Source organism: Carcharodon carcharias, chromosome 5 (genome assembly GCF_017639515.1).
Source record: "Carcharodon carcharias isolate sCarCar2 chromosome 5, sCarCar2.pri, whole genome shotgun sequence".
In the NCBI taxonomy this organism is placed as follows: domain Eukaryota; kingdom Metazoa; phylum Chordata; class Chondrichthyes; order Lamniformes; family Lamnidae; genus Carcharodon; species Carcharodon carcharias.
This window is the reverse complement of record NC_054471.1, coordinates 3,630,929-3,658,864: the sequence shown is the minus strand read 5'-3', so window position 1 is coordinate 3,658,864 and position 27,936 is coordinate 3,630,929. Positions and strand designations below refer to the sequence as shown.

Below are 27,936 nucleotides of genomic sequence, written 5' to 3'. Positions count from 1 at the left end.
AGTACAGATACACACACAGTCCCTGGGGGAGAATCCAGAGTCAGTACAGAGACACACACAGTCCCTGGGGGAGAATCCAGAGTCAGTACAGAGACACACACAGTCCCTGGAGGGAGAATCCAGAGTCAGTATAGAGACACACACAGTCCCTGGGGGACAATCCAGAGTCAGTACAGAGACACACACAGTCCCTGGGGGACAATCCAGAGTCAGGACAGAGACACAGACAGTCCCTGGGGAGAATCCAGAGTCAGTACAGAGACACACACATTCCTGGGGGAGAATCCAGAGTCAGTACAGAGACACACACAGTCCCTGGGGAGAATCCAGAGTCAGTACAGAGACACATACAGTCCGTGGGGAGAATCCAGAGTCAGTACAGAGACACACACAGTCCCTGCGGGAGAATCCAGAGTCAGTACAGAGACACAGACAGTCCCTGCGGGAGAAACCAGAGTCAGTACAGAGACACACACAGTCCCTGGGGGACAATCCACAGTCAGTTCAGAGACACACACAGTCCCTGGGGGGAATCCAGAGTCAGTACAGAGACACACACAGTCCCTGGGGGGAATCCAGAGTCAGTACAGAGACACACACAGTCCCTGCGGGAGAATCCAGAGTCAGTACAGAGACACACACAGTCCCTGGGGAGAATCCAGAGTCAATACAGAGACACACACAGTCCGTGGGGAGAATCCAGGGTCAGTACAGAGACACACACAGTCCCTGGGGGAGAATCCAGGGTCTGTACAGAGACACACACAGTCCCTGGGGAGAATCCAGAGTCTGTACAGAGACACACACAGTCCCTGGGGGAGAATCCAGAGTCAGTACAGAGACACACACAGTCCCTGGGGGAGAATCCAGGGTCTGTACAGAGACACACACAGTCCCTGGGGGAGAATCCAGAGTCAGTACAGAGACACACACAGTCTGTGGGGAGAATCCAGAGTCAGTACAGAGACACATTCCATTACACCACAACATCTGCACACACAACTTGCAGTCACTTTACCTGGTTGCCTGCACTGACCTGTACCAAATGCAGGTTGAGCCTGGAGCTGGTGGCTTGAAGCACAGTGGTCTTCCCGCTACCACTCGGACCCCACAACAGGATACTGCATGGTCCGTCTAGTATTGGAGGCCTGGAGGACATATAGGAGCACATTGAAAGCACATTGTATTCACTGTCTCAGCTAGCTCTCCCTGGGGAGGTACAGCACAGGGCTAGACACTGTGTATAGTTCTATCTTCTTACAATCCTATCTTTCAGGGCAATATTTTTTATTCTAAAATATGGAAAGACTCTGCATTCTGTGGAGACTTAGAAGCTGACCTGGATTTTTTTTTTAAATGGTCCTAAGCTGACCTTTGGCCTTAGGGTAAGCATGCCTTTTCCAATCAATCCGCTGACCAGCATGGTACATGAGTGGGGAGAGCTGTTTGCTTGTTTGTTTCAAGGCAAACTCTGGTGATTTACTGGGAATCGCATGACAGGGACGAGCTGTAAGTTTTGAGCTTGTTTTTTAAAATGCAGCTTGGTCTGAACTGGGAGGGGAAAAGCTGCCCACTTCACACTCTCTCTGACTTTCCCAAAACCATGTGGGTGTCAATAGCCAGCTGAGAATCCTTATCTCGGTGGAACTTGTCTGTCTTTGGAAACCCGAGAGGCTGAGCCAAGGATTGTTCCAGCTGTATTTCCCTCCACGCCAAAGCTCCATTGGTGAGTACATCCAAGCCTCTTCTGGATCTGTCTTCACATGAAGGAGCTCCAGATCGACAGTACCAAAACCTGGACAATCCCCATCACTCCCAGGACAGGTATAGCACCGGATTAGATACAGAGTAAAGTTCCCTCTACACTGTCCCCATCAAACACTCCCAGGACAGGTATGGCACAGGGTTAGATACAGAGTAAATCTCCCTCTACACTGTCCCCATCAAACACTCCCAGGACAGGTAGAGCACGGGGTTAGATACAGAGTAAAGCTCCCTCTACACTGTCCCCATCAAACACTCCCAGGACAGGTACAGCACGGGGTTAGATACAGAGTAAAGTTCCCTCTACACCGTCCCCATCAAACACTTCCAGGACAGGTACAGCACGGGGTTAGATACAGAGTAAAGCTCCCTCTACACTGTCCCCATCAAACACTCCCAGGACAGGTACAGCACGGGGTTAGATACAGAGTAAAGTTCCCTCTACACCGTCCCCATCAAACACTTCCAGGACAGGTACAGCACGGGGTTAGATACAGAGTAAAGTTCCCTCTACACCGTCCCCATCAAACACTCCCAGGACAGGTACAGCACAGGGTTAGATACAGAGTAAATCTCCCTCTACACTGTCCCCATCAAACACTCCCAGGACAGGTACAGCACGGGGTTAGATACAGAGTAAAGCTCCCTCTACACTGTCCCCATCAAACACTCCCAGGACAGGTACAGCACGGGGTTAGATACAGAGTAAAGCTCCCTCTACACTGTCCCCATCAAACACTCCCAGGACAGGTACAGCACGGGGTTAGATACAGAGTAAAGTTCCCTCTACACTATCTCCATCAAACACTCCCAGGACAGATACAGCACGGGGTTAGATACAGAGTAAAGCTCCCTCTACACTGTCCCCATCAAACACTCCCAGGACAGGTACAGCACGGGGTTAGATACAGAGTAAATCTCCCTCTACACTGTCCCCATCAAACACTCCCAGGACAGGTACAGCACAGGGTCAGGTACAGAGTAAAGCTCCCTCTACACTGTCCCCATCAAACACTCCCAGGACAGGTACAGCACGGGGTTAGATACAGAGTAAAGTTCCCTCTACACCGTCCCCATCAAACACTTCCAGGACAGGTACAGCACGGGGTTAGATACAGAGTAAAGTTCCCTCTACACCGTCCCCATCAAACACTCCCAGGACAGGTACAGCACGGGGTTAGATACAGAGTAAAGCTCCCTCTACATCGTCCCCATCAAACACTTCCAGGACAGGTACAGCACGGGGTTAGATACAGAGTAAAGCTCCCTCTACACTGTCCCCATCAAACACTCCCAGGACAGGTACAGCACAAGGTTAGATACAGAGTAAATCTCCCTCTACACTGTCCCCATCAAACACTCCCAGGACAGGTACAGCACGGGGTTAGATACAGAGTAAAGCTCCCTCTACACTGTCCCCATCAAACACTCCCAGGACAGATACAGCACGGGGTTAGATACAGAGTAAATCTCCCTCTACACTGTCCCCATCAAACACTCCCAGGACAGGTACAGCACGGGGTTAGATACAGAGTAAATCTTCTACACCGTCCCCATCAAACACTCCCAGGACAGGTACAGCACGGGGTTAGATACAGAGTAAAGCTCCCTCTACACTCTCCCCATCAAACACTCCCAGGACAGGTACAGCACGGGGTTAGATACAGAGTAAAGTTCCCTCTACACTATCTCCATCAAACACTCCCAGGACAGATACAGCACGGGGTTAGATACAGAGTAAAGCTCGCTCTATGCTGTCCTCATTAAACACTCCCAGGACAGGTACAGAATATATCAGATGAATACGTGGCTGAAGAAATGGTGTTGGGGGGAGGGACTCAAGTTCCTGGGACATTGGGACCAGTTCTGGGGAAGGTGGGAACGGTATAAACAGGACGGGTTGAATCTGGGCAAGACTGGGAATAATGTCCTCGGGGCCGGTGTTTGCGAGTGCGATCGGGGAGGGCTTAAATTAGAATGGCAGGGGGATGGGAACCAGAGCAGGGAGACAGAGGAGGGGGAAACAAGGATAGAAATGAAAGACTGAAAAGTAAGAAGCCAAAACGGAAGGCAGAAAAAACAAGGGCAAAAACAAATGGGGTTACAGTGCAAAATAAAGCTAAGATGACCAACAAGGTTAAAAAGACAAGTCTAAAGGCATTGTATCTTAATGTGCGGAGCATTCGCAATAAGGTAGATGAATTAACAGCGCAAATAGATATAAACAGTTATGATAAAGTTGCAATTACAGAGACATGGTTGCAGAGGGACTAAGGACGGGAACTGAACATCCAGGGATATTCAATATTTAGGAAGGACAGACAAATAGGGAAATGAGGTGGGGTAGCACTGTTAATAAAGGAGGAAATCAATGCAATAGTGAGGAAGGATATTGGCTCAGAAAATCATGACGTGGAATCTGTTTGGGTGGAGATAAGAAACACCAAGGGGCAGAAAACATTGGTGGGGGTTGTCTATGGGCCCCCAAACAGTAATGGAGATGTAAGGGAAGGCATTAAACAGGAAATCAGAGACGCGTGCAATAAGGGTACAACTGTAATCTCGGACGACTTTAATTTACATATAGATTGGACAAAGCAAACTAGCAATAATACTGTGGAGGAGGATTTCCTGGAGTGTATACGTGATGGTTTTTCAGACCAATATATTGAGGAACCAACTGGACAGCAGGCTAGCCTAGACTGGGTATTGTGCAATGAGAAAGGAATAATTAACAATCTTGTTGTGCGGGGTCTCTTGGGGAAGAGCGACCATAAAACGATAGAATCATTCATTAAGATGGACAGTGAATCCGAAACTAGGGCCCTGAATCTAAATAAAGGGAACTACGAGGGTATGAGACGTGAGTTGGCAATGATGGATTGGGGAACCTTACCAAAAGGGTTGACAGTGGATAGGCATTGGCTAATATTTAAGGAACATATGCATGAATTACAACAATTATTCATTCCTGTCTGGAGCACAAATAAAACAGGAAAGGTGGCTCAACCATGGATTACAAAAGAAATTAGGGATAGTATTAGATCCAAAGAAGAGACATATAAAATTGCCAGAAAAAGCAGCAAGTCTGAGGATTGGAAGCAGTTTAGAATTCAGCAAAAGTGGACAAAAAGATTGATCAAGAAGGGGAAAATGGAGTATGAGAGTAAACTTGCAAGGAATATAAAAACTGGCTGTGAAAGCTTCTATAAATATGTGAAGAGAAAAAGATTAGCAAAGACAAATGTAGGTCCCTTACAGTCAGAAACAGGGGAAATTATAATGGGGAACAAAGAAATGGCAGAAGAATTGAACACAGTTTGGTTCTGTCTTCACTCAAGAGGATACAAATAATTTCCTAGAAATGTTAGGAAACCAAGGGCCCAGTGAGAGGGAGGAATTGAAGAAAATCAGTATGAATAAAAAAATGGTGCTAGAGAAATTAATGGGGTTAAAGGCTGTAAAATCCCCAGGGCCTGATAATCTACATCCCAGAGCACTAAAGGAAGTGGCCCTGGAAATATTGGATGCATTGGTGGTCATCTCCCAAAATTCTATAGACTCTGGAGCAGTTCCTACAGATTGGAGGGTGGCCAATGTAACCCCACTATTTAAAAAAGGAGGGAGAGAAAAAACAGAGAATTATAGACCAAGTAGCCTAACATCAGTAGTGGGGAAAATGCAGAGTCTGTTATAAAAGATATGGTAACAGAACACTTGGAAAGCATTAACTGGATTAGACAAAGTCAGCATTGGTTTATGAAAGGGAAATCATGCTTAACACTACACTCCCTCTAAGGCAAGTATATCCTTTCTTAGGAAGACCAAAACTGCAGGTAAAACTCTAGCTGTGGTCTCACCAAGGCCCTGTACAGGAAGAATCAGTGGATGTGGTGTATTTGGATTTCAAGAAGGCTTTTGATAAGATCCCACATAAGAGGTTGGTGGGAAAAATCAAAGCACATGGGATCAGGGGTGATACAGGCTGGAAACAGAGAGTGGGAATAAATCAGCCATTCAGTATATATATGACTTGGATGAGGAAACCAAATGCAGTATTTCCAAGTTTGCTGATGACACAAAACTGGGCAGGGCTGTGAAGAGGGAGCAAGGAGGCTTCAGGGTGATTTAGACAAGTTGTGTGTGTGGGCAAACACATGGCAGATGCAGTGTAACGTGGATAAATATGAAGTTGTACACTCTGGTGTGAAAAACAGAAAGACAGATTATTATTTAAATGGTGATATATTGGGAAATGTGGATGTACAAAGAGATCTGGGTGTCCTTGTACACCAGTCAATGAAAGTAAACAAGCAGGTGCAGCAAGCAATTAGGAAGGCAAATGGGATGTTGGCCTTCATTGCAAGAGGATTGAGTTCAGAAGTAGGGATGCCTTACTGCAGCTGTACAGGGCCTTGGTGAGACCACAGCTAGAGTTTTACCTGCAGTTTTGGTCTTCCTAAGAAAGGATATACTTGCCTTAGAGGGAGTGTAGTGAAGGTTCACTAGGCTGATACCGGGGATGGCAGGACTGTTGTATGAGGAGAGATTGGGCTCACTAGGCCTGCATTCAGTGGAGTTTAGAAGGGTGAGGGGGATCTGACTGAAACGTATAAAATTCTAAGAGGGCTAGATGCAGGGAGGATGGTTCCTGTGGCTGGGAGTCGAGAACCAGGGGCCGCAGTCACAGGATATGGGGCAGGCCATTAAGGACTGAGATGGGGAAAAATGTCTTCACTCAGAGGGTGGTCAACCTGTGGAATTCTCTATCACAGAGGCTGTGGAGGTCGGGTCACTCAGTATATTCAAGAAAGAAACTGATACATTTTTGGATGTTAGGGGCATCAAGTGGGATAGAGGGAAAGTGGGAGTATGGCGTTGAGATAGAGGATCAGCCATGATCATATTGAATGGCAGAGCAGGCTCGAAGAGCCGAATGGCCTTTCCTGCTCCTAGTTTCTAAAACAAAAATAGGATTCGACAAAGAGTAAAGCTCCGTGTACATTTCTCCTCAATACTAACCCATTGTGCAGATAGGGCTGCATGATGCTACAGAGAGTGTCCACAGTGTTGCTCAGTCCAGGGGGAAATGAGCTGCCCCAGAATTGATGACCATTGGATGCAACAGCACAGGGGATATAGCTGTTACCACAACCGTCCTGAAAAAGATACCAAAAAATCAGCACACTCACGAGGCAGGGCTCCTACCTTGACAATTGCAACCTCATCATCAGTAACGTAATGGAAGGGGTCAGCAACAGTGCTATCAAGCAGCACTTGCTTAGCAGTAACCTGCTCACTGACACCCAATTTGGGCTCTGCCAGCGTCACTCAGCTCCTGACCTCATTACAGCCTTGGTTCAAACATGGACAAAAGAGCTGAACTCCCAAGGTAGGTGAGAGTGACTGCCCTTGACATCAAAGCAGCATTTGACCGAGTGTGGCATCAAGGAGCCCCAGCAAAACCGGAGTCAATGGGAATGAGGGGGAAAACTCGCCGCTGGTTGGAGTCATACCTAACACAAAGGAAGATGGCTGTGGTTGTTGGAGATCAGTCATCTCAGTTCCAGGACATCACTGCAGGAGTCCCTCAGGGTAGTGTCCTCGGCCCAACCATCTTCAGCTGCTTCATCAATGACCTTCCTTCCATCATAAGGTCAGAAGTGGGGATGTTCGCTGATGTTTGCACAATGTTCAGCACCATTCACGACTCCTCAGATACTGAAGCAGTCCATGTCCAAATGCAGCAAGACCTGGACAATATCCAGGCTTGGGCTGACAATTGGCAAGTAACATTCGCACTGCACAAGTGTCAGGCAATGACCATCTCCAACAAGAAAGAATCTAACCATCGCCCCTTGACATTCAATGACATTACCATCACTGAATCCCCCACTATCAACATCCTGGGGGTTACCATTGACCAGAAACTGAACTGGACTAGCCATATAAATACTGTGGCTACAAGAGCAGGTCAGAAATTAGGAATCCTGCAGCGAGTAACTCACCTCCCGACTCCCCAAAGTCTGTTCGCTCTCTACAAGGCACAATTCATTGGCACCCCATCCACAAACATTCACTCCCTCCACCACCGATGCACAGTAGCAGCAGTGTGTGTACCATCTACAAGATGCACTGCAGGAACTCACCAAGGCTCCTTAGAAAGCACCTTCCAAACCCACGACCACTACCATCTAGAAGGACAAGGGCAGCAGATAGATGGGAACACCACCACGTGCAAGTTCCCCTCCAAGCCACTCACCTTCCTGACTTGGAAATATATCACCGCTCCTTCACTGTTGCTGGGTCAAAATCCTGGAATTCCCTCCCTAACAGCACTGTGGGATGTGGGTGTCACTGGCTCACCCATCCCCAACCGCCCTTGTTCAAGGGGCATTTAAAATTGAACCACATTGCTATGGGTCTAGGGTCACATGTAGGCCAGGTAAGAAGGACAGCAGATTTCCTTCTCTAATGGACATTAGTAACCCAGATGGGCTTTTATGACAATCGCCAATGGTCTCACGGTCATCATTAGACTTCTTTAATTCCAGATTTTTGTTGAATTCAAATTCCACCATCTGCCATCCCAGAGGATTACCAGCCCAGGGACAAGTCCACTACAGCACTACCTCCCTAAAATGGACTGCAGCGGTTCAAGAAGGCAGCTCACCACCACCTTCTCAAGGGCAACTAGGGATGGGCAATAAATGCTGGCCCAGCCAGTGAAGCCCACATCCCATAATCATCATTTTGAAGTATTTCCTCAGGTCTTCTGTTTTCCAGAGTGAAGACCAACCTAATCAGTCTTCTCCAACATTTATAACCTCTCAGTCCAGGCTTCAGAGATACTCTGAAAGTCTCCATGAAGTGAGGCAGCGTTGAGATTAATGACTGGACGGAGTTCACAATCAATCATTCAAAATGGTGACAACTTGTCCATCAAGCTGCATCACACATTCAATCGCAACGTCTTAATGATGAGGTAGAACAACGGAAGGGAGGAAGCAAATCCTGCACTTTGGATCCCACTACCTCGTGGGAGCTCCTGCCCCATGTGCCAGCAGATCTACAGATTGAGAATCCCCCAGCTCAGTCACAACATGAACAGTGTCACCCTGAGTCAATGTCACCCTCGGGTTGCGGAGCAGCTGGCGACGATGACCAGTGTCATCTTAGTAAATCTTTTTGTGACTGTAACCGGGCACAGTGCTCCAAGTGTGGTCGAACCAAGGGACTTACCAAGTAGAGGGACGTGTGCTCAGTGTCCGCCAGGAACCCTGAGACCATGTCAGAATCTCCGTCCCCAGACACAGATCTCACTTTCAGGTACAGCACGGGCCACCTGTAAGGAAGGACATAAACCGTTCAGAGTGGTACAGCGTGCCAGGACAGGAAGTGGCACAGCGTGCCAGGACAGGAAGTGGCACAGCGTGCCAGGACAGGAAGTGGCACAGCGTGCCAGGACAGGAAGTGGCACAGCGTGCCAGGACAGGAAGTGGCACAGCGTGCCAGGACAGGAAGTGGCACAGCGTGCCAGGACAGGAAGTGGCAAAGCTGGTAGGTCAGGAGGACGCCGGCAAGGAGAATAGGAACAGCACCTGGCAACCAGGGGAAACAGGCAGCTCCAGGGACAGAATGAAGAACTCATATTTATCGAGTGCCTTTAAAGCAGTAATGCAAAGAAAATAGAGAACTGGACTTGGTGCAGCGGTTCTTGGACACACACAGAATGAGAGCGAGAGCGGAGAGCGAGAGAGAGAGAGAAAGAGAGTGCCCACAAAATATACAGACTCAGACGCAGAGTGAGAGACACTCCCTTACCTCACACATCTTTCAGAACAGTTGGCTATGAACTCTGCCTTACCACGTGTCCGAACACACAACACATCTTCCAAATGGACAAGCCTGTATCATAAACACAAAGCACAGAATTTAACCAGGGCTCACAGCTCATCCACAGAGCCAGAGAGCTGCTGTAGCCACAGGAATACCGGCAGCCCGTGTATATGTGGGAATATCAGGAGTAAATGTGGGACTGCCAGGATCCTGTGTAACTACAGCAATACCAGCAGCCTGTGTAACTGCAGGAATACCAGGAGCTTCTAAGCGTGGGTATACCAGGGGAGCACATAATCCCAGAACACCAGCGCCTGAACAGCACGTAAGCTAACCCTGAATAACCTCAGGAATATCCACACTAACCCTGAGTAACCTTGGGAATATCCACACTAACCCTGTCTAACCTCGGGAATATGCGCACTAACCCTGTCTAAGCTCGGGAATATCCACACAAACAGTCTCTAACCACGGGAATATCCGCACTAACCCTGTCTAACCTCGGGAATATCCGCACTAACCCTGTCTAACCTCGGGAATATCCACACTAACAGTGTCTAACCTCGGGAATATCCACAGTAACACTGTCTAACCTCGGGAATATCCACACTAACTCTGTCTAACCTCGGGAATATCCACACTAACCCTGTCTAACCTCGGGAATATCCACACTAACACTCTCTAACCTTGGGAATATCCGCACTAACACTCTCTAACCTCGGAAATATCCACACTAACCCTGTCTAACCTCGGGAATATCGACACTAACACTCTCTAACCTCGGGAATATCCGCACTAACCCTGTCTAACCTCGGGAATATCCACACTAAAACTCTCTAACATCGGGAATATCCACACTAACACTGTCTAACCTCGGGAATATACACACTAACACTCTCTAACCTCGGGAATATCCGCACTAACCCTGTCTAACCTCGGGAATATCCACACTAACACTCTCTAACCTCGGGAATATCCACACTAACCCTGTCTAACCTCGGAAATATCAGCACTAACCCTGTCTAACCTCGGGAATATCCACACTAACACTCTCTAACCTCGGGAATATCCGCACTAACCCTGTCTAACCTCGGGAATATCAGCACTAACCCTGTCTAACCTCGGGAATATCCACACTAACCCTGTCTAACCTCGGACATATCCACACTAACCCTGTCTAACCTCGGACATATCCACACTAACCCTGTCTAACCTCGGGAATATCCACACTAACCCTGGCTAACCTCGGGAATATCAGCACTAACCCTGTCTAACCTCGGGAATATCAGCACTAACACTCTCTAACCTCGGGAATATCCACACTAACACTCTCTAACCTCGGGAATATCCACACTAACCCTGTTTAACCTCGGACATATCCAGACTAACACTGTCTAACCTCGGGAATATCCACACTAACCCTGTCTAACCTCGGGAATATCAGCACTAACCCTGTCTAACCTCGGGAATATCCACACTAACACTCTCTAACCTCAGGAATATCCACACTAACCCTGTCTAACCTCGGGAATATCCACACTAACCCTGTCTAACCTCGGGAATATCAGCACTAACCCTGTCTAACCTCGGGAATATCCACACTAACCCTGTCTAACCTCGGGAATATCAGCACTAACCCTGTCTAACCTCGGGAATATCCACACTAACCCTGTCTAACCTCGGGAATATCCACACTAATCCTGTCTAACCTCGGGAATATCCACACTAACACTCTCTAACCTCGGGAATATCCACACTAACCCTGTCTAACCTCGGGAATATCAGCACTAACCCTGTCTAACCTCGGGAATATCCACAATAACCCTGTCTAACCTCAGGAATATCCACACTAACCCTGTCTAACCTCAGGAATATCCACACTAACACTCTCTAACCTCGGGAATATCCACACTAACCCTGTCTAACCTCGGGAATATCCACACTAACCCTGTTTAACCTCGGGAATATCCACACTAACCCTGTCTAACCTCGGGAATATCCACACTAACCCTGTCTAACCTCGGGAATATCAGCACTAACACTCTCTAACCTCGGGAATATCCACACTAACCCTGTCTAACCTCGGGAATATCAGCACTAACCCTGTCTAACCTCGGGAATATCCACACTAACACTCTCTAACCTTGGGAATATCCGCACTAACCCTGTCTAACCTCGGGAATATCAGCACTAACCCTGTCTAACCTCGGGAATATCAGCACTAACCCTGTCTAACCTCGGGAATATCCGCACTAACACTCTCTAACCTCGGGAATATCCACACTAACCCAGTCTAACCTCGGGAATATCCACACTAATACTCTCTAACCTCGGGAATATCCACACTAACCCTGTCTAACCTCGGGAATATCAGCACTAACCCTGTCTAACCTCAGGAATATCAGCACTAACCCTGTCTAACCTCGGGAATATCCACAATAACCCTGTCTAACCTCAGGAATATCCACACTAACCCTGTCTAACCTCAGGAATATCCACACTAACACTCTCTAACCTCGGGAATATCCACACTAACCCTGTCTAACCTCGGGAATATCCACACTAACCTCGGGAATATCCACACTAACCCTGTCTAACCTCGGGAATATCCACACTAACCCTGTCTAACCTCGGGAATATCAGCACTAACACTCTCTAACCTCGGGAATATCCACACTAACCATGTCTAACCTCGGGAATATCAGCACTAACCCTGTCTAACCGCAGGAATATCCACACTAACACTCTCTAACCTTGGGAATATCATCACTAACCCTGTCTAACCTCGGGAATATCCACACTAACACTCTCTAACCTTGGGAATATCAGCACTAACCCTGTCTAACCTCGGGAATATCCACACTAACCCTGTCTAACCTCGGGAATATCAACACTAACACTCTCCAACCTCGGGAATATCCACACTAACCCTGTCTAACCTCGGACATATCCACACTAACACTCTCCAACCTCGGGAATATCCACACTAACCCTGTCTAACCTCGGGAATATCAGCACTAACACTCTCTAACCTCGGGAATATCCACACTAACACTCTCTAACCTCGGGAATATCCACACTATCCCTGTTTAACCTCGGACATATCCACACTAACCCTGTCTAACCTCGGGAATATCCACTCTAACCCTGTCTAACCTCGGGAATATCAGCACTAACCCTGTCTAACCTCGGGAATATCCACACTAACACTCTCTAACCTCAGGAATATCCACACTAACCCTGTCTAACCTCGGGAATATCCACACTAACCCTGTCTAACCTCGGGAATATCAGCACTAACGCTGTCTAACCTCGGGAATATCCACACTAACCCTGTCTAACCTCGGGAATATCCACACTAATCCTGTCTAACCTTGGGAATATCCACACTAACACTCTCTAACCTCGGGAATATCCACACTAACCCTGTCTAACCTCGGGAATATCAGCACTAACCCTGTCTAACCTCGGGAATATCCACACTAACCCTGTCTAACCTCGGGAATATCCACACTAACCCTGTCTAACCTCGGGAATATCAGCACTAACCCTGTCTAACCTCGGGAATATCAGCACTAACCCTGTCTAACCTCGGGAATATCCACACTAACACTCTCTAACCTCGGGAATATCCACACTAACCCAGTCTAACCTCGGGAATATCCACACTAATGCTCACTAACCTCGGGAATATCCACACTAACACTGTCTAAGCTCGGGAATATCAGCACTAACCCTGTCTAACCTCGGAAATATCAGCGCTAACCCTGTCTAACCTCGGGAATATCCACAATAACCCTGTCTAACCTCAGGAATATCCACACTAACCCTGTCTAACCTCAGGAATATCCACACTAACACTCTCTAACCTCGGGAATATCCACACTAATCCTGTCTAACCTCGGGAATATCCACACTAACCCTGTCTAACCTCGGGAATATCCACACTAACCCTGTCTAACCTCGGGAATATCCACACTAACCCTGTCTAACCTCGGGAATATCAGCACTAACACTCTCTAACCTCGGGAATATCCACACTAACCCTGTCTAACCTCGGGAATATCAGCACTAACCCTGTCTAACCTCGGGAATATCCACACTAACACTCTCTAACCTTGGGAATATCAGCACTAACCCTGTCTAACCTCAGGAATATCCACACTAACACTCTCTAACCTTGGGAATATCAGCACTAACCCTGTCTAACCTCGGGAATATCCACACTAACCCTGTCTAACCTCGGGAATATCAGCGCTAACCCTGTCTAACCTCGGGAATATCCACAATAACCCTGTCTAACCTCAGGAATATCCACACTAACCCTGTCTAACCTCAGGAATATCCACACTAACACTCTCTAACCTCGGGAATATCCACACTAACCCTGTCTAACCTCGGGAATATCCACACTAACCCTGTCTAACCTCGGGAATATCCACACTAACCCTGTCTAACCTCGGGAATATCCACACTAACCCTGTCTAACCTCGGGAATATCAGCACTAACCCTGTCTAACCTCGGGAATATCCACACTAACACTCTCTAACCTTGGGAATATCAGCACTAACCCTGTCTAACCTCGGGAATATCCACACTAACACTCTCTAACCTTGGGAATATCAGCACTAACCCTGTCTAACCTCGGGAATATCCACACTAACCCTGTCTAACCTCGGGAATATCCACACTAACACTCTCCAACCTCGGGAATATCCACACTAACCCTGTCTAACCTCGGGACATATCCACACTAACACTCTCCAACCTCGGGAATATCCACACTAACCCTGTCTAACCTCGGGAATATCCGCACTAACCCTGTCTAACCTCGGGAATATCCGCACTAACCCTGTCTAACCTCGGGAATATCAGCACTAACCCTGTCTAACCTCGGGAATATCAGCACTAACCCTGTCTAACCTCTGGAATATCCGCACTAACCCTGTCTAACCTCGGGAATATCCGCACTAACCCTGTCTAACCTCGGGAATATCCGCACTAACCCTGTCTAACCTCGGGAATATCAGCACTAACCCTGTCTAACCTCGGGAATATCAGCACTAACACTCTCTAACCTTGGGCATATCAGCACTAACCCTGTCTAACCTCGGGAATATCCACACTAACACTCTGTAACCTCGGGAATATCCACACTAACACTCTCTAACCTCGGGAATATCCACACTAACTCTGTCTAACCTCGGGAATATCCACACTAACCCTGTCTAACCTCGGGAATATCCACACTAACCCTGTCTAACCTCGGGAATATCAACACTAACACTCTCTAACCTCGGGATTATCCACACGAACCCTGTCTAACCTCGGGAATATCAGCATTAACCCTGTCTAACCTCGGGAATATCCACACTAACCCTGTCTAACCTCGGGAATATCCACACTAACACTCTCTAACCTTGGGAATATCAGCACTAACCATGTCTAACCTCGGGAATATCCACACTAACCCTGTCTAACCTCGGGAATATCCGCACTAACACTGTCTAACCTCGGGAATATCCGCACTACCCCTGTCCTGTCTAACCTCGGGAATATCCACACTAACCCTGTCTAACCACGGGAATATCCACACTAACCCTGTCTAACCTCGGGAATATCCACACTAACCCTGTCTAACCTCGGGAATATCCACACTAACACTCTCTAACCTCGGGAATATCCGCACTAACCCTGTCTAACCTCGGGAATATCAGCACTAACCCTGTCTAACCTCGGGAATATCCACACTAACCCTGTCTAACCTCGGACATATCCACACTAACCCTGTCTAACCTCGGGAATATCCACACTAACACTCTCTAACCACGGGAATATCCGCACTTACACTGTCTAACCTCGGGAATATCCATACTAACCCTGTCTAACCTCGGGAATATCCACACTAACCCTGTCTAACCTCGGGAATATCCACACTAACCCTGTCTAACCTCGGGAATATCAGCACTAACCCTGTCTAACCTCGGGAATATCAGCACTAACCCTGTCTAACCTCGGGAATATCCACACTAACACTCTCTAACCTCGGGAATATCCACACTAACCCAGTCTAACCTCGGGAATATCCACACTAATGCTCTCTAACCTCGGGAATATCCACACTAACCCTGTCTAACGTCGGGAATATCAGCACTAACCCTGTCTAACCTCGGGAATATCAGCACTAACCCTGTCTAACCTCGGGAATATCCACAATAACCCTGTCTAACCTCAGGAATATCCACACTAACCCTGTCTAACCTGAGGAATATCCACACTAACACTCTCTAACCTCGGGAATATCCACACTAACCCTGTCTAACCTCGGGAATATCCACACTAACCTCGGGAATATCCACACTAACCCTGTCTAACCTCGGGAATATCCACACTAACCCTGTCTAACCTCGGGAATATCAGCACTAACACTCTCTAACCTCGGGAATATCCAAACTAACCCTGTCTAACCTCGGGAATATCAGCACTAACCCTGTCTAACCTCGGGAATATCCACACTAACACTCTCTAACCTTGGGAATATCAGCACTAACCCTGTCTAAACTCGGGAATATCCACACTAACACTCTCTAACCTTGGGAATATCAGCACTAACCCTGTCTAACCTCGGGAATATCCACACTAACCCTGTCTAACCTCGGGAATATCCACACTAACACTCTCCAACCTCAGGAATATCCACACTAACCCTGTCTAACCTCGGACATATCCACACTAACACTCTCCAACCTCGGGAATATCCACACTAACTCTGTCTAACCTCGGGAATATCAGCACTAACACTCTCTAACCTCGGGAATATCCACACTAACACTCTCTAACCTCGGGAATATCCACACTAACCCTGTTTAACCTCGGACATACCCACACTAACCCTGTCTAACCTCGGGAATATCCACTCTAACCCTGTCTAACCTCGGGAATATCAGCACTAACCCTGTCTAACCTCGGGAATATCCACACTAACACTCTCTAACCTCAGGAATATCCACACTAACCCTGTCTAACCTCGGGAATATCCACACTAACCCTGTCTAACCTCGGGAATATCAGCACTAACCCTGTCTAACCTCGGGAATATCCACACTAACCCTGTCTAACCTCGGGAATATCCACACTAATCCTGTCTAACCTCGGGAATATCCACACTAACACTCTCTAACCACGGGAATATCCACACTAACCCTGTCTAACCTCGGGAATATCAGCACTAACCCTGTCTAACCTCGGGAATATCCACACTAACCCTGTCTAACCTCGGGAATATCCACACTAACCCTGTCTAACCTCGGGAATATCAGCACTAACCCTGTCTAACCTCGGGAATATCAGCACTAACCCTGTCTAACCTCGGGAATATCCACACTAACACTCTCTAACCTCGGGAATATCCACACTAACCCAGTCTAACCTCGGGAATATCCACACTAATGCTCTCTAACCTCGGGAATATCCACACTAACACTGTCTAAGCTCGGGAATATCAGCACTAACCCTGTCTAACCTCGGGAATATCAGCGCTAACCCTGTCTAACCTCGGGAATATCCACAATAACCCTGTCTAACCTCAGGAATATCCACACTAACCCTGTCTAACCTCAGGAATATCCACACTAACACTGTCTAACCTCGGGAATATCCACACTAACCCTGTCTAACCTCGGGAATATCAGCACTAACACTCTCTAACCTCGGGAATATCCACACTAACCCTGTCTAACCTCGGGAATATCAGCACTAACCCTGTCTAACCTCGGGAATATCCACACTAACACTCTCTAACCTTGGGAATATCAGCACTTACCCTGTCTAACCTCGGGAATATCCACACTAACACTCTCTAACCTTGGGAATATCAGCACTAACCCTGTCTAACCTCGGGAATATCCACACTAACCCTGTCTAACCTCGGGAATATCCACACTAACACTCTCCAACCTCGGGAATATCCACACTAACCCTGTCTAACCTCGGGACATATCCACACTAACACTCTCCAACATCGGGAATATCCACACTAACCCTGTCTAACCTCGGGAATATCCGCACTAACCCTGTCTAACCTCGGGAATATCCGCACTAACCGTGTCTAACCTCGGGAATATCCGCACTAACCCTGTCTAACCTCGGGAATATCCGCACTAACCCTGTCTAACCTCGGGAATATTCGCACTAACCCTGTCTAACCTCGGGAATATCCGCACTAACCCTGTCTAACCTCGGGAATATCCGCACTAACCCTGTCTAACCTCGGGAATATCCACACTAACACTCTCTAACCTTGGGAATATCAGCACTAACCCTGTCTAACCTCGGGAATATCCACACTAACACTCTGTAACCTCTGGAATATCCACACTAACACTCTCTACCCTCGGGAATATCCACACTAACCCTGTCTAACCTCGGGAATATCCACACTAACCCTGTCTAACCTCGGGAATATCCACACTAACCCTGTCTAACCTCGGGAATATCAACACTAACACTCTCTAACCTCGGGATTATCCACACGAACCCTGTCTTAACTCGGGAATATCAGCACTAACCCTGTCTAACCTCGGGAATATCCACACTAACCCTGTCTAACGTCGGGAATATCCACACTAACGCTCTCTAACCTTGGGAATATCAGCACTATCCATGTCTAACCTCGGGAATATCCACACTAACCCTGTCTAACCTCGGGAATATCAGCACTAACCCTGTCTAACCTCGGGAATATCCGCACTAACACTGTCTAACCTCAGGAATATCCACACTAACCCTGTCCTGTCTAACCTCGGGAATATCCACACTAACCCTGTCTAACCACGGGAATATCCACACTAACCCTGTCTAACCTCGGGAATATCCACACTAACCCTGTCTAACCTCGGGAATATCCACACTAACACTCTCTAACCTCAGGAATATCCACACTAACACTGTTTAACCTCGGGAATATCAGCACTAACCCTGTCTAACCTCGGGAATATCCACACTAACACTCTCCAACCTCGGGAATATCCGCACTAACCCTGTCTACCCTCGGGAATATCCACACTAACCCTGTCTAACCTCGGGAATATCCACACTAACACTCTCTAACCTCGGGAATATCCACACTAACACTCTCCAACCTCGGGAATATCTACACTAACCCTGTCTAACCTCGGGAATATCAGCACTAACCCTGTCTAACCTCGGGAATATCCACACTAACACTCTCTAACCTCAGGAATATTCACACTAACCCTGTCTAACCTCGGGAATATCATCACTAACCCTGTCTAACCTCGGGAATATCCACACTAACCCTGTCTAACCTCGGTAATATCCACACTAACACTCTCTAACCTCGGGAATATCCACACTAACCCTGTCTAACCTCGGGAATATCCACACTAACCCTGTCTAACCTCGGGAATATCCGCACTAACCCTGTCTAACCTCGGGAATATCCGCACTAACCCTGTCTAACCTCGGGAATATCAACACTAACCCTGTCTAACCTCGGGAATATCCACACTAACCCCGTCTAACCTCGGGAATATCCACACTAACCCTGTCTAACCTCGGGAATATCCGCACTAACCCTGTCTAACCTCGGGAATATCCGCACTAACCCTGTCTAACCTCGGGAACATCCGCACTAACCCTGTCTAACCTCGGGAATATCCACACTAACACTCTCTAACCTCGGACATATCCACACTAACCCTGTCTAAACTCGGGAATATCCACACTAACACTCTCTAACCTCGGGAATATCCGCACTAACCCTGTCTAACCTCGGGAATATCCACACTAACACTCTCTAACCTCGGGAATATCCACACTAACCCTGTCTAACCTCGGAAATATCCACACTAACCCTGTCTAACCTCGGGAATATCCACACTAACCCTGTCTAACCTCGGGAATATCCACACTAACACTCTCTAACCTCAGGAATATCCACACTAACCCTGTCTAACCTCGGGAATATCCACACAAACACTCTCTAACCTCGGGAATATCCACACTAACCCTGTCTAACCTCGGGAATATCCACACTAACCCTGTCTAACCTCGGGAATATCCACACTAACACTCTCTAACCTCGGACATATCCACACTAACCCTGTCTAACCTCGGGAATATCCACACTAACACTCTCTAACCTTGGGAATATCCACACTAACCCTGTCTAACCTCGGGAATATCAGCACTAACCCTGTCTAACCTCGGGAATATCCACACTAACACTCTCTAACCTCAGGAATATCCACACTAACCCTGTCTAACCTCGGGAATATCCACACTAACCCTGTCTAACCTCGGGAATATCAGCACTAACCCTGTCTAACCTCGGGAATATCCACACTAACCCTGTCTAACCTCGGGAATATCCACACTAACACTCTCTAACCTCGGGAATATCCACACTAACCCTGTCTAACCTCGGGAATATCAGCACTAACCCTGTCTAACCTCGGGAATATCCACACTAACCCTGTCTAACCTCGGGAATATCCACACTAACCCTGTCTAACCTCGGGAATATCCACACTAACCCTGTCTAACCTCGGGAATATCAGCACTAACCCTGTCTAACCTCGGGAATATCAGCACTAACCCTGTCTAACCTCGGGAATATCCACACTAACACTCTCTAACCTCGGGAATATCCACACTAACACTCTGTAACCTCGGGAATATCCGCATTAACACTCTCTAACCTCGGGAATATCAACACTAACCCAGTCTAACCTCGGGAATATCCACACTAATGCTCTCTAACCTCGGGAATATCCACACTAACCCTGTCTAACCTCGGGAATATCAGCACTAACCCTGTCTAACCTCGGGAATATCCACACTAACCCTGTCTAACCTCGGGAATGTCCACACTAACCCTGTCTAACCTCAGGAATATCCACACTAACCCTGTCTAACCTCAGGAATATCCACACTAACACTCTCTAACCTCGGGAATATCCACACTAACCCTGTCTAACCTCGGGAATATCCACACTAACCCTGTCTAACCTCGGGAATATCCACACTAACACTCTCTAACCTCGGGAATATCCGCACTAACCGTGTCTAACCTCGGGAATATCCACACTAACACTCTCTAACCTCGGGAATATCCACACTAACCCTGTCTAACCTCGGGAATATCAGCACTAACCCTGTCTAACCTCGGGAATATCCACACTAACACTCTCTAACCTCGGGAATATCCACACTAACCCTGTCTAACCTCGGCAATATCCACACTAACCCTGTCTAACCTCGGGAATATCCACACTAACACTCTCTAACCTTGGGAATATCCACACTAACCCTGTCTAACCTCGGGAATATCCACACTAACACTCTCTAACCTCGGACATATCCACACTAACACTCTCTAACCTCGGGAATATCCACACTAACACTGTTTAACCTCGGGAATATCCACACTAACACTCTCTAACCTTGGGAATATCCACACTAACACTCTCTACCTTGGGAATATCAGCACTAACCCTGTCTAACCTCGGGAATATCCACACTAACACTCTCTAAACTCGGGAATATCCACATTAACACTCTCTAACCTCGGGAATATCCACACGTAACACTGTCTAACTCGGGAATATCCACACTAACACTGTTTAACCTCGGACATATCCACACTAACACTGTTTAACCTCGGACATATCCACACTAACACTCTCTAACCTCGGGAACATCCGCACTAACCCTGTCTAACCTCGGAAATATCCGCACTAACCCTGTCTAACCTCGGGAATATCCACACTAACCCTGTCTAACATCGGGAATATCCACACTAACCCTGTCTAACCTCGGGAATATCCACACTAACCCTGTCTAACCTCGGGAATATCCACACTAACCCTGTCTAACCTCGGGAATATCAGCACTAACACTCTCTAACCTCGGGAATATCCACACTAACCCTGTCTAACCTCGGACATATCCACACTAACCCTGTCTAGCCTCGGACATATCCACACTAACCCTGTCTAGCCTCGGACATATCCACACTAACCCTGTTTAACCTCGGACATATCCACACTAACCCTGTTTAACCTCGGACATATCCACACTAACCCTGTTTAACCTCGGACATATCCACACTAACCCTGTCTAACCTCGGGAATATCCGCACTAACACTCTCTAACCTCGGGAATATCCGCACTAACCCTGTCTAACCTCGGGAATATCCACACTAACACTCTCTAACCTCGGGAATATCCGCACTAACCCTGTCCAACCTCGGGAATATCCACACTAACACTCTCTAACCTCGGAAATATCCACACTAACCCTGTCTAACCTCGGGAATATCAGCACTAACCCTGTCTAACCTCGGGAATATCCACACTAACACTCTGTAACCTCGGGAATATCCACACTAACACTCTCTAACCTCGGACATATCCACACTAACACTCTCTAACCTCGGGAACATCCGCACTAACCCTGTCTAACCTCAGGAATATCCACACTAACACTGTCTAACCTCGGACATATCCACACTAACACTGTCTAACCTCAGGAATATCCACACTAACACTGTTTAACCTCGGGAATATCCACACTAACACTCTCTAACCTCGGGAATATCCACACTAACCCTGTCTAACCTCGGGAATATCAGCACTAACCCTGTCTAACCTCGGGAATATCCACACTAACACTCTCTAACCTTGGGAATATCAGCACTAACCCTGTCTAACCTCGGGAATATCCACACTAACCCTTTCCAACCTCGGGAATATCCACACTAACACTCTCTAACCTTGGGAATATCAGCACTTACCCTGTCTAACCTCGGGAATATCCACACTAACACTCTCTAACCTTGGGAATATCAGCACTAACCCTGTCTAACCTCGGGAATATCCACACTAACCCTGTCTAACCTCGGGAATATCCACACTAACACTCTCCAACCTCGGGAATAACCACACTAACCCTGTCTAACCTCGGGACATATCCACACTAACACTCTCCAACATCGGGAATATCCACACTAACCCTGTCTAACCTCGGGAATATCCGCACTAACCCTGTCTAACCTCGGGAATATCCGCACTAACCGTGTCTAACCTCGGGAATATCCGCACTAACCCTGTCTAACCTCGGGAATATCCGCACTAACCCTGTCTAACCTCGGGAATATCCGCACTAACCCTGTCTAACCTCGGGAATATCCGCACTAACCCTGTCTAACCTCGGGAATATCCGCACTAACCCTGTCTAACCTCGGGAATATCCACACTAACACTCGCTAACCTTGGGAATATCAGCACTAACCCTGTCTAACCTCGGGAATATCCACACTAACACTCTGTAACCTCGGGAATATCCACACTAACACTCTCTACCCTCGGGAATATCCACACTAACCCTGTCTAACCTCGGGAATATCCACACTAACCCTGTCTAACCTCGGGAATATCCACACTAACCCTGTCTAACCTCGGGAATATCAACACTAACACTCTCTAACCTCGGGATTATCCACACGAACCCTGTCTTAACTCGGGAATATCAGCACTAACCCTGTCTAACCTCGGGAATATCCACACTAACCCTGTCTAACCTCGGGAATATCCACACTAACGCTCTCTAACCTTGGGAATATCAGCACTATCCATGTCTAACCTCGGGAATATCCACACTAACCCTGTCTAACCTCGGGAATATCAGCACTAACCCTGTCTAACCTCGGGAATATCCGCACTAACACTGTCTAACCTCAGGAATATCCACACTAACCCTGTCCTGTCTAACCTCGGGAATATCCACACTAACCCTGTCTAACCACGGGAATATCCACACTAACCCTGTCTAACCTCGGGAATATCCACACTAACCCTGTCTAACCTCGGGAATATCCACACTAACACTCTCTAACCTCAGGAATATCCACACTAACACAGTATAACCTCGGGAATATCAGCACTAACCCTGTCTAACCTCGGGAATATCCACACTAACACTCTCCAACCTCGGGAATATCCGCACTAACCCTGTCTACCCTCGGGAATATCCACACTAACCCTGTCTAACCTCGGGAATATCCACACTAACACTCTCTAACCTCGGGAATATCCACACTAACACTCTCCAACCTCGGGAATATCTACACTAACCCTGTCTAACCTCGGGAATATCAGCACTAACCCTGTCTAACCTCGGGAATATCCACACTAACACTCTCTAACCTCGGGAATATTCACACTAACCCTGTCTAACCTCGGGAATATCATCACTAACCCTGTCTAACCTCGGGAATATCCACACTAACCCTGTCTAACCTCGGGAATATCCACACTAACACTCTCTAACCTCGGGAATATCCACACTAACCCTGTCTAACCTCGGGAATATCCACACTAACCCTGTCTAACCTCGGGAATATCCGCACTAACCCTGTCTAACCTCGGGAATATCCGCACTAACCCTGTCTAACCTCGGGAATATCAACACTAACCCTGTCTAACCTCGGGAATATCCACACTAACCCCGTCTAACCTCGGGAATATCCACACTAACCCTGTCTAACCTCGGGAATATCCGCACTAACCCTGTCTAAACTCGGGAATATCCACACTAACACTCTCTAACCTCGGGAATATCCGCACTAACCCTGTCTAACCTCGGGAATATCCACACTAACACTCTCTAACCTCGGGAATATCCACACTAACCCTGTCTAACCTCGGAAATATCCACACTAACCCTGTCTAACCTCGGGAATATCCACACTAACCCTGTCTAACCTCGGGAATATCCACACTAACACTCTCTAACCTCAGGAATATCCACACTAACCCTGTCTAACCTCGGGAATATCCACACAAACACTCTCTAACCTCGGGAATATCCACACTAACCCTGTCTAACCTCGGGAATATCCACACTAACCCTGTCTAACCTCGGGAATATCCACACTAACACTCTCTAACCTCGGACATATCCACACTAACCCTGTCTAACCTCGGGAATATCCACACTAACACTCTCTAACCTCAGGAATATCCACACTAACCCTGTCTAACCTCGGGAATATCCACACTAACCCTGTCTAACCTCGGGAATATCAGCACTAACCCTGTCTAACCTCGGGAATATCCACACTAACCCTGTCTAACCTCGGGAATATCCACACTAACACTCTCTAACCTCGGGAATATCCACACTAACCCTGTCTAACCTCGGGAATATCAGCACTAACCCTGTCTAACCTCGGGAATATCCACACTAACCCTGTCTAACCTCGGGAATATCCACACTAACCCTGTCTAACCTCGGGAATATCCACACTAACCCTGTCTAACCTCGGGAATATCAGCACTAACCCTGTCTAACCTCGGGAATATCAGCACTAACCCTGTCTAACCTCGGGAATATCCACACTAACCCTGTCTAACCTCGGGAATGTCCACACTAACCCTGTCTAACCTCAGGAATATCCACACTAACCCTGTCTAACCTCAGGAATATCCACACTAACACTCTCTAACCTCGGGAATATCCACACTAACCCTGTCTAACCTCGGGAATATCCACACTAACCCTGTCTAACCTCGGGAATATCCACACTAACACTCTCTAACCTCGGGAATATCCGCACTAACCCTGTCTAACCTCGGGAATATCCACACTAACACTCTCTAACCTCGGGAATATCCACACTAACCCTGTCTAACCTCGGGAATATCAGCACTAACCCTGTCTAACCTCGGGAATATCCACACTAACACTCTCTAACCTCGGGAATATCCACACTAACCCTGTCTAACCTCGGCAATATCCACACTAACCCTGTCTAACCTCGGGAATATCCACACTAACACTCTCTAACCTTGGGAATATCCACACTAACCCTGTCTAACCTCGGGAATATCCACACTAACACTCTCTAACCTCGGACATATCCACACTAACACTCTCTAACCTCGGGAATATCCACACTAACACTGTTTAACCTCGGGAATATCCACACTAACACTCTCTAACCTTGGGAATATCCACACTAACACTCTCTACCTTGGGAATATCAGCACTAACCCTGTCTAACCTCGGGAATATCCACACTAACACTCTCTAAACTCGGGAATATCCACATTAACACTCTCTAACCTCGGGAATATCCACACTAACACTGTCTAACTCGGGAATATCCACACTAACACTGTTTAACCTCGGACATATCCACACTAACACTGTTTAACCTCGGACATATCCACACTAACACTCTCTAACCTCGGGAACATCCGCACTAACCCTGTCTAACCTCGGAAATATCCGCACTAACCCTGTCTAACCTCGGGAATATCCACACTAACCCTGTCTAACATCGGGAATATCCACACTAACCCTGTCTAACCTCGGGAATATCCACACTAACCCTGTCTAACCTCGGGAATATCCACACTAACCCTGTCTAACCTCGGGAATATCAGCACTAACACTCTCTAACCTCGGGAATATCCACACTAACCCTGTCTAACCTCGGACATATCCACACTAACCCTGTCTAGCCTCGGACATATCCACACTAACCCTGTCTAGCATCGGACATATCCACACTAACCCTGTTTAACCTCGGACATATCCACACTAACCCTGTTTAACCTCGGACATATCCACACTAACCCTGTTTAACCTCGGACATATCCACACTAACCCTGTCTAACCTCGGGAATATCCGCACTAACACTCTCTAACCTCGGGAATATCCGCACTAACCCTGTCTAACCTCGGGAATATCCACACTAACACTCTCTAACCTCGGGAATATCCGCACTAACCCTGTCTAACCTCGGGAATATCCACACTAACACTCTCTAACCTCGGGAATATCCACACTAACCCTGTCTAACCTCGGGAATATCAGCACTAACCCTGTCTAACCTCGGGAATATCCACACTAACACTCTGTAACCTCGGGAATATCCACACTAACACTCTCTAACCTCGGACATATCCACACTAACACTCTCTAACCTCGGGAACATCCGCACTAACCCTGTCTAACCTCAGGAATATCCACACTAACACTGTCTAACCTCGGACATATCCACACTAACACTGTCTAACCTCAGGAATATCCACACTAACACTGTTTAACCTCGGGAATATCCACACTAACACTCTCTAACCTCGGGAATATCCACACTAACCCTGTCTAACCTCGGGAATATCAGCACTAACCCTGTCTAACCTCGGGAATATCCACACTAACACTCTCTAACCTTGGGAATATCAGCACTAACCCTGTGTAACCTCGGGAATATCCACACTAACCCTTTCCAACCTCGGGAATATCCACACTAACACTCTCTAACCTCGGGATTATCCACACTAACACTCTCTAACCTCGGGAATATCCACAGTAACACTCTCTAACCTCGGGAATATCCACACTAACCCTGTCCAACCTCGGGAATATCCACACTAACACTCACTAACCTCGGGAACATCCGCACTAACCCTGTCTAACCTCGGAAATATCCGCACTAACCCTGTCTAACCTTGGGAGTATCCACACTAACACTCTCTAAACTCGGGAATATCCACATTAACACTCTCTAACCTCGGGAATATCCACACTAACACTGTCTAACCTCGGGAATATCCACACTAACACTGTTTAACCTCGGACATATCCACACTAACACTGTTTAACCTCGGACATATCCACACTAACCCTGTCTAACCTCGGGAACATCCGCACTAACCCTGTCTAACCTCGGAAATATCCGCACTAACCCTGTCTAACCTCGGGAATATCCACACTAACCCTGTCTAACCTCGGGAATATCCACACTAACACTGTCTAACCTCGGGAATATCAGCACTAACCCTGTCTAACCTCGGGAATATCCGCACTAACCCTGTCTAACCTCGGGAATATCCACACTAACCCTGTCTAACCTCGGGAATATCCACACTAACCCTGTCTAACCTCGGGAATATCAGCACTAACCCTGTCTAACCTCGGGAATATCCACACTAACCATGTCTAACCTCGGGAATATCCACACTAACCCTGTCTAACCTCAGGAATATCCACACTAACCCTGTCTAACCTCGGACATATCCACACTAACCCTGTCTAGCCTCGGACATATCCACACTAACCCTGTCTAACCTCGGACATATCCACACTAACCCTGTTTAACCTCGGACATATCCACACTAACCCTGTCTAACCTCGGACATATCCACACTAACCCTGTTTAACCTCGGACATATCCACACTAACCCTGTTTAACCTCGGACATATCCACACTAACCCTGTCTAACCTCGGGAATATCC

At 47.4% G+C, this 27,936-nt stretch overlaps 1 protein-coding gene across 1 annotated transcript in view; it reads right to left on the bottom strand.

The window, feature by feature from the left end:
* Positions 1–27,936, bottom strand: part of pex6 (peroxisomal biogenesis factor 6) — a 127,581-nt gene that overhangs the window by 93,347 nt on the left and 6,298 nt on the right. Inside the window, exons 4-7 of the mRNA XM_041188137.1 lie at positions 9,589–9,672; positions 9,007–9,109; positions 6,787–6,923; positions 1,037–1,148 (exon numbers count right to left, since the gene is read on the bottom strand). Coding sequence (XP_041044071.1) covers positions 1,037–1,148; positions 6,787–6,923; positions 9,007–9,109; positions 9,589–9,672 — 436 coding nt within the window. The remainder of the gene's footprint in view (positions 1–1,036; positions 1,149–6,786; positions 6,924–9,006; positions 9,110–9,588; positions 9,673–27,936) is intronic.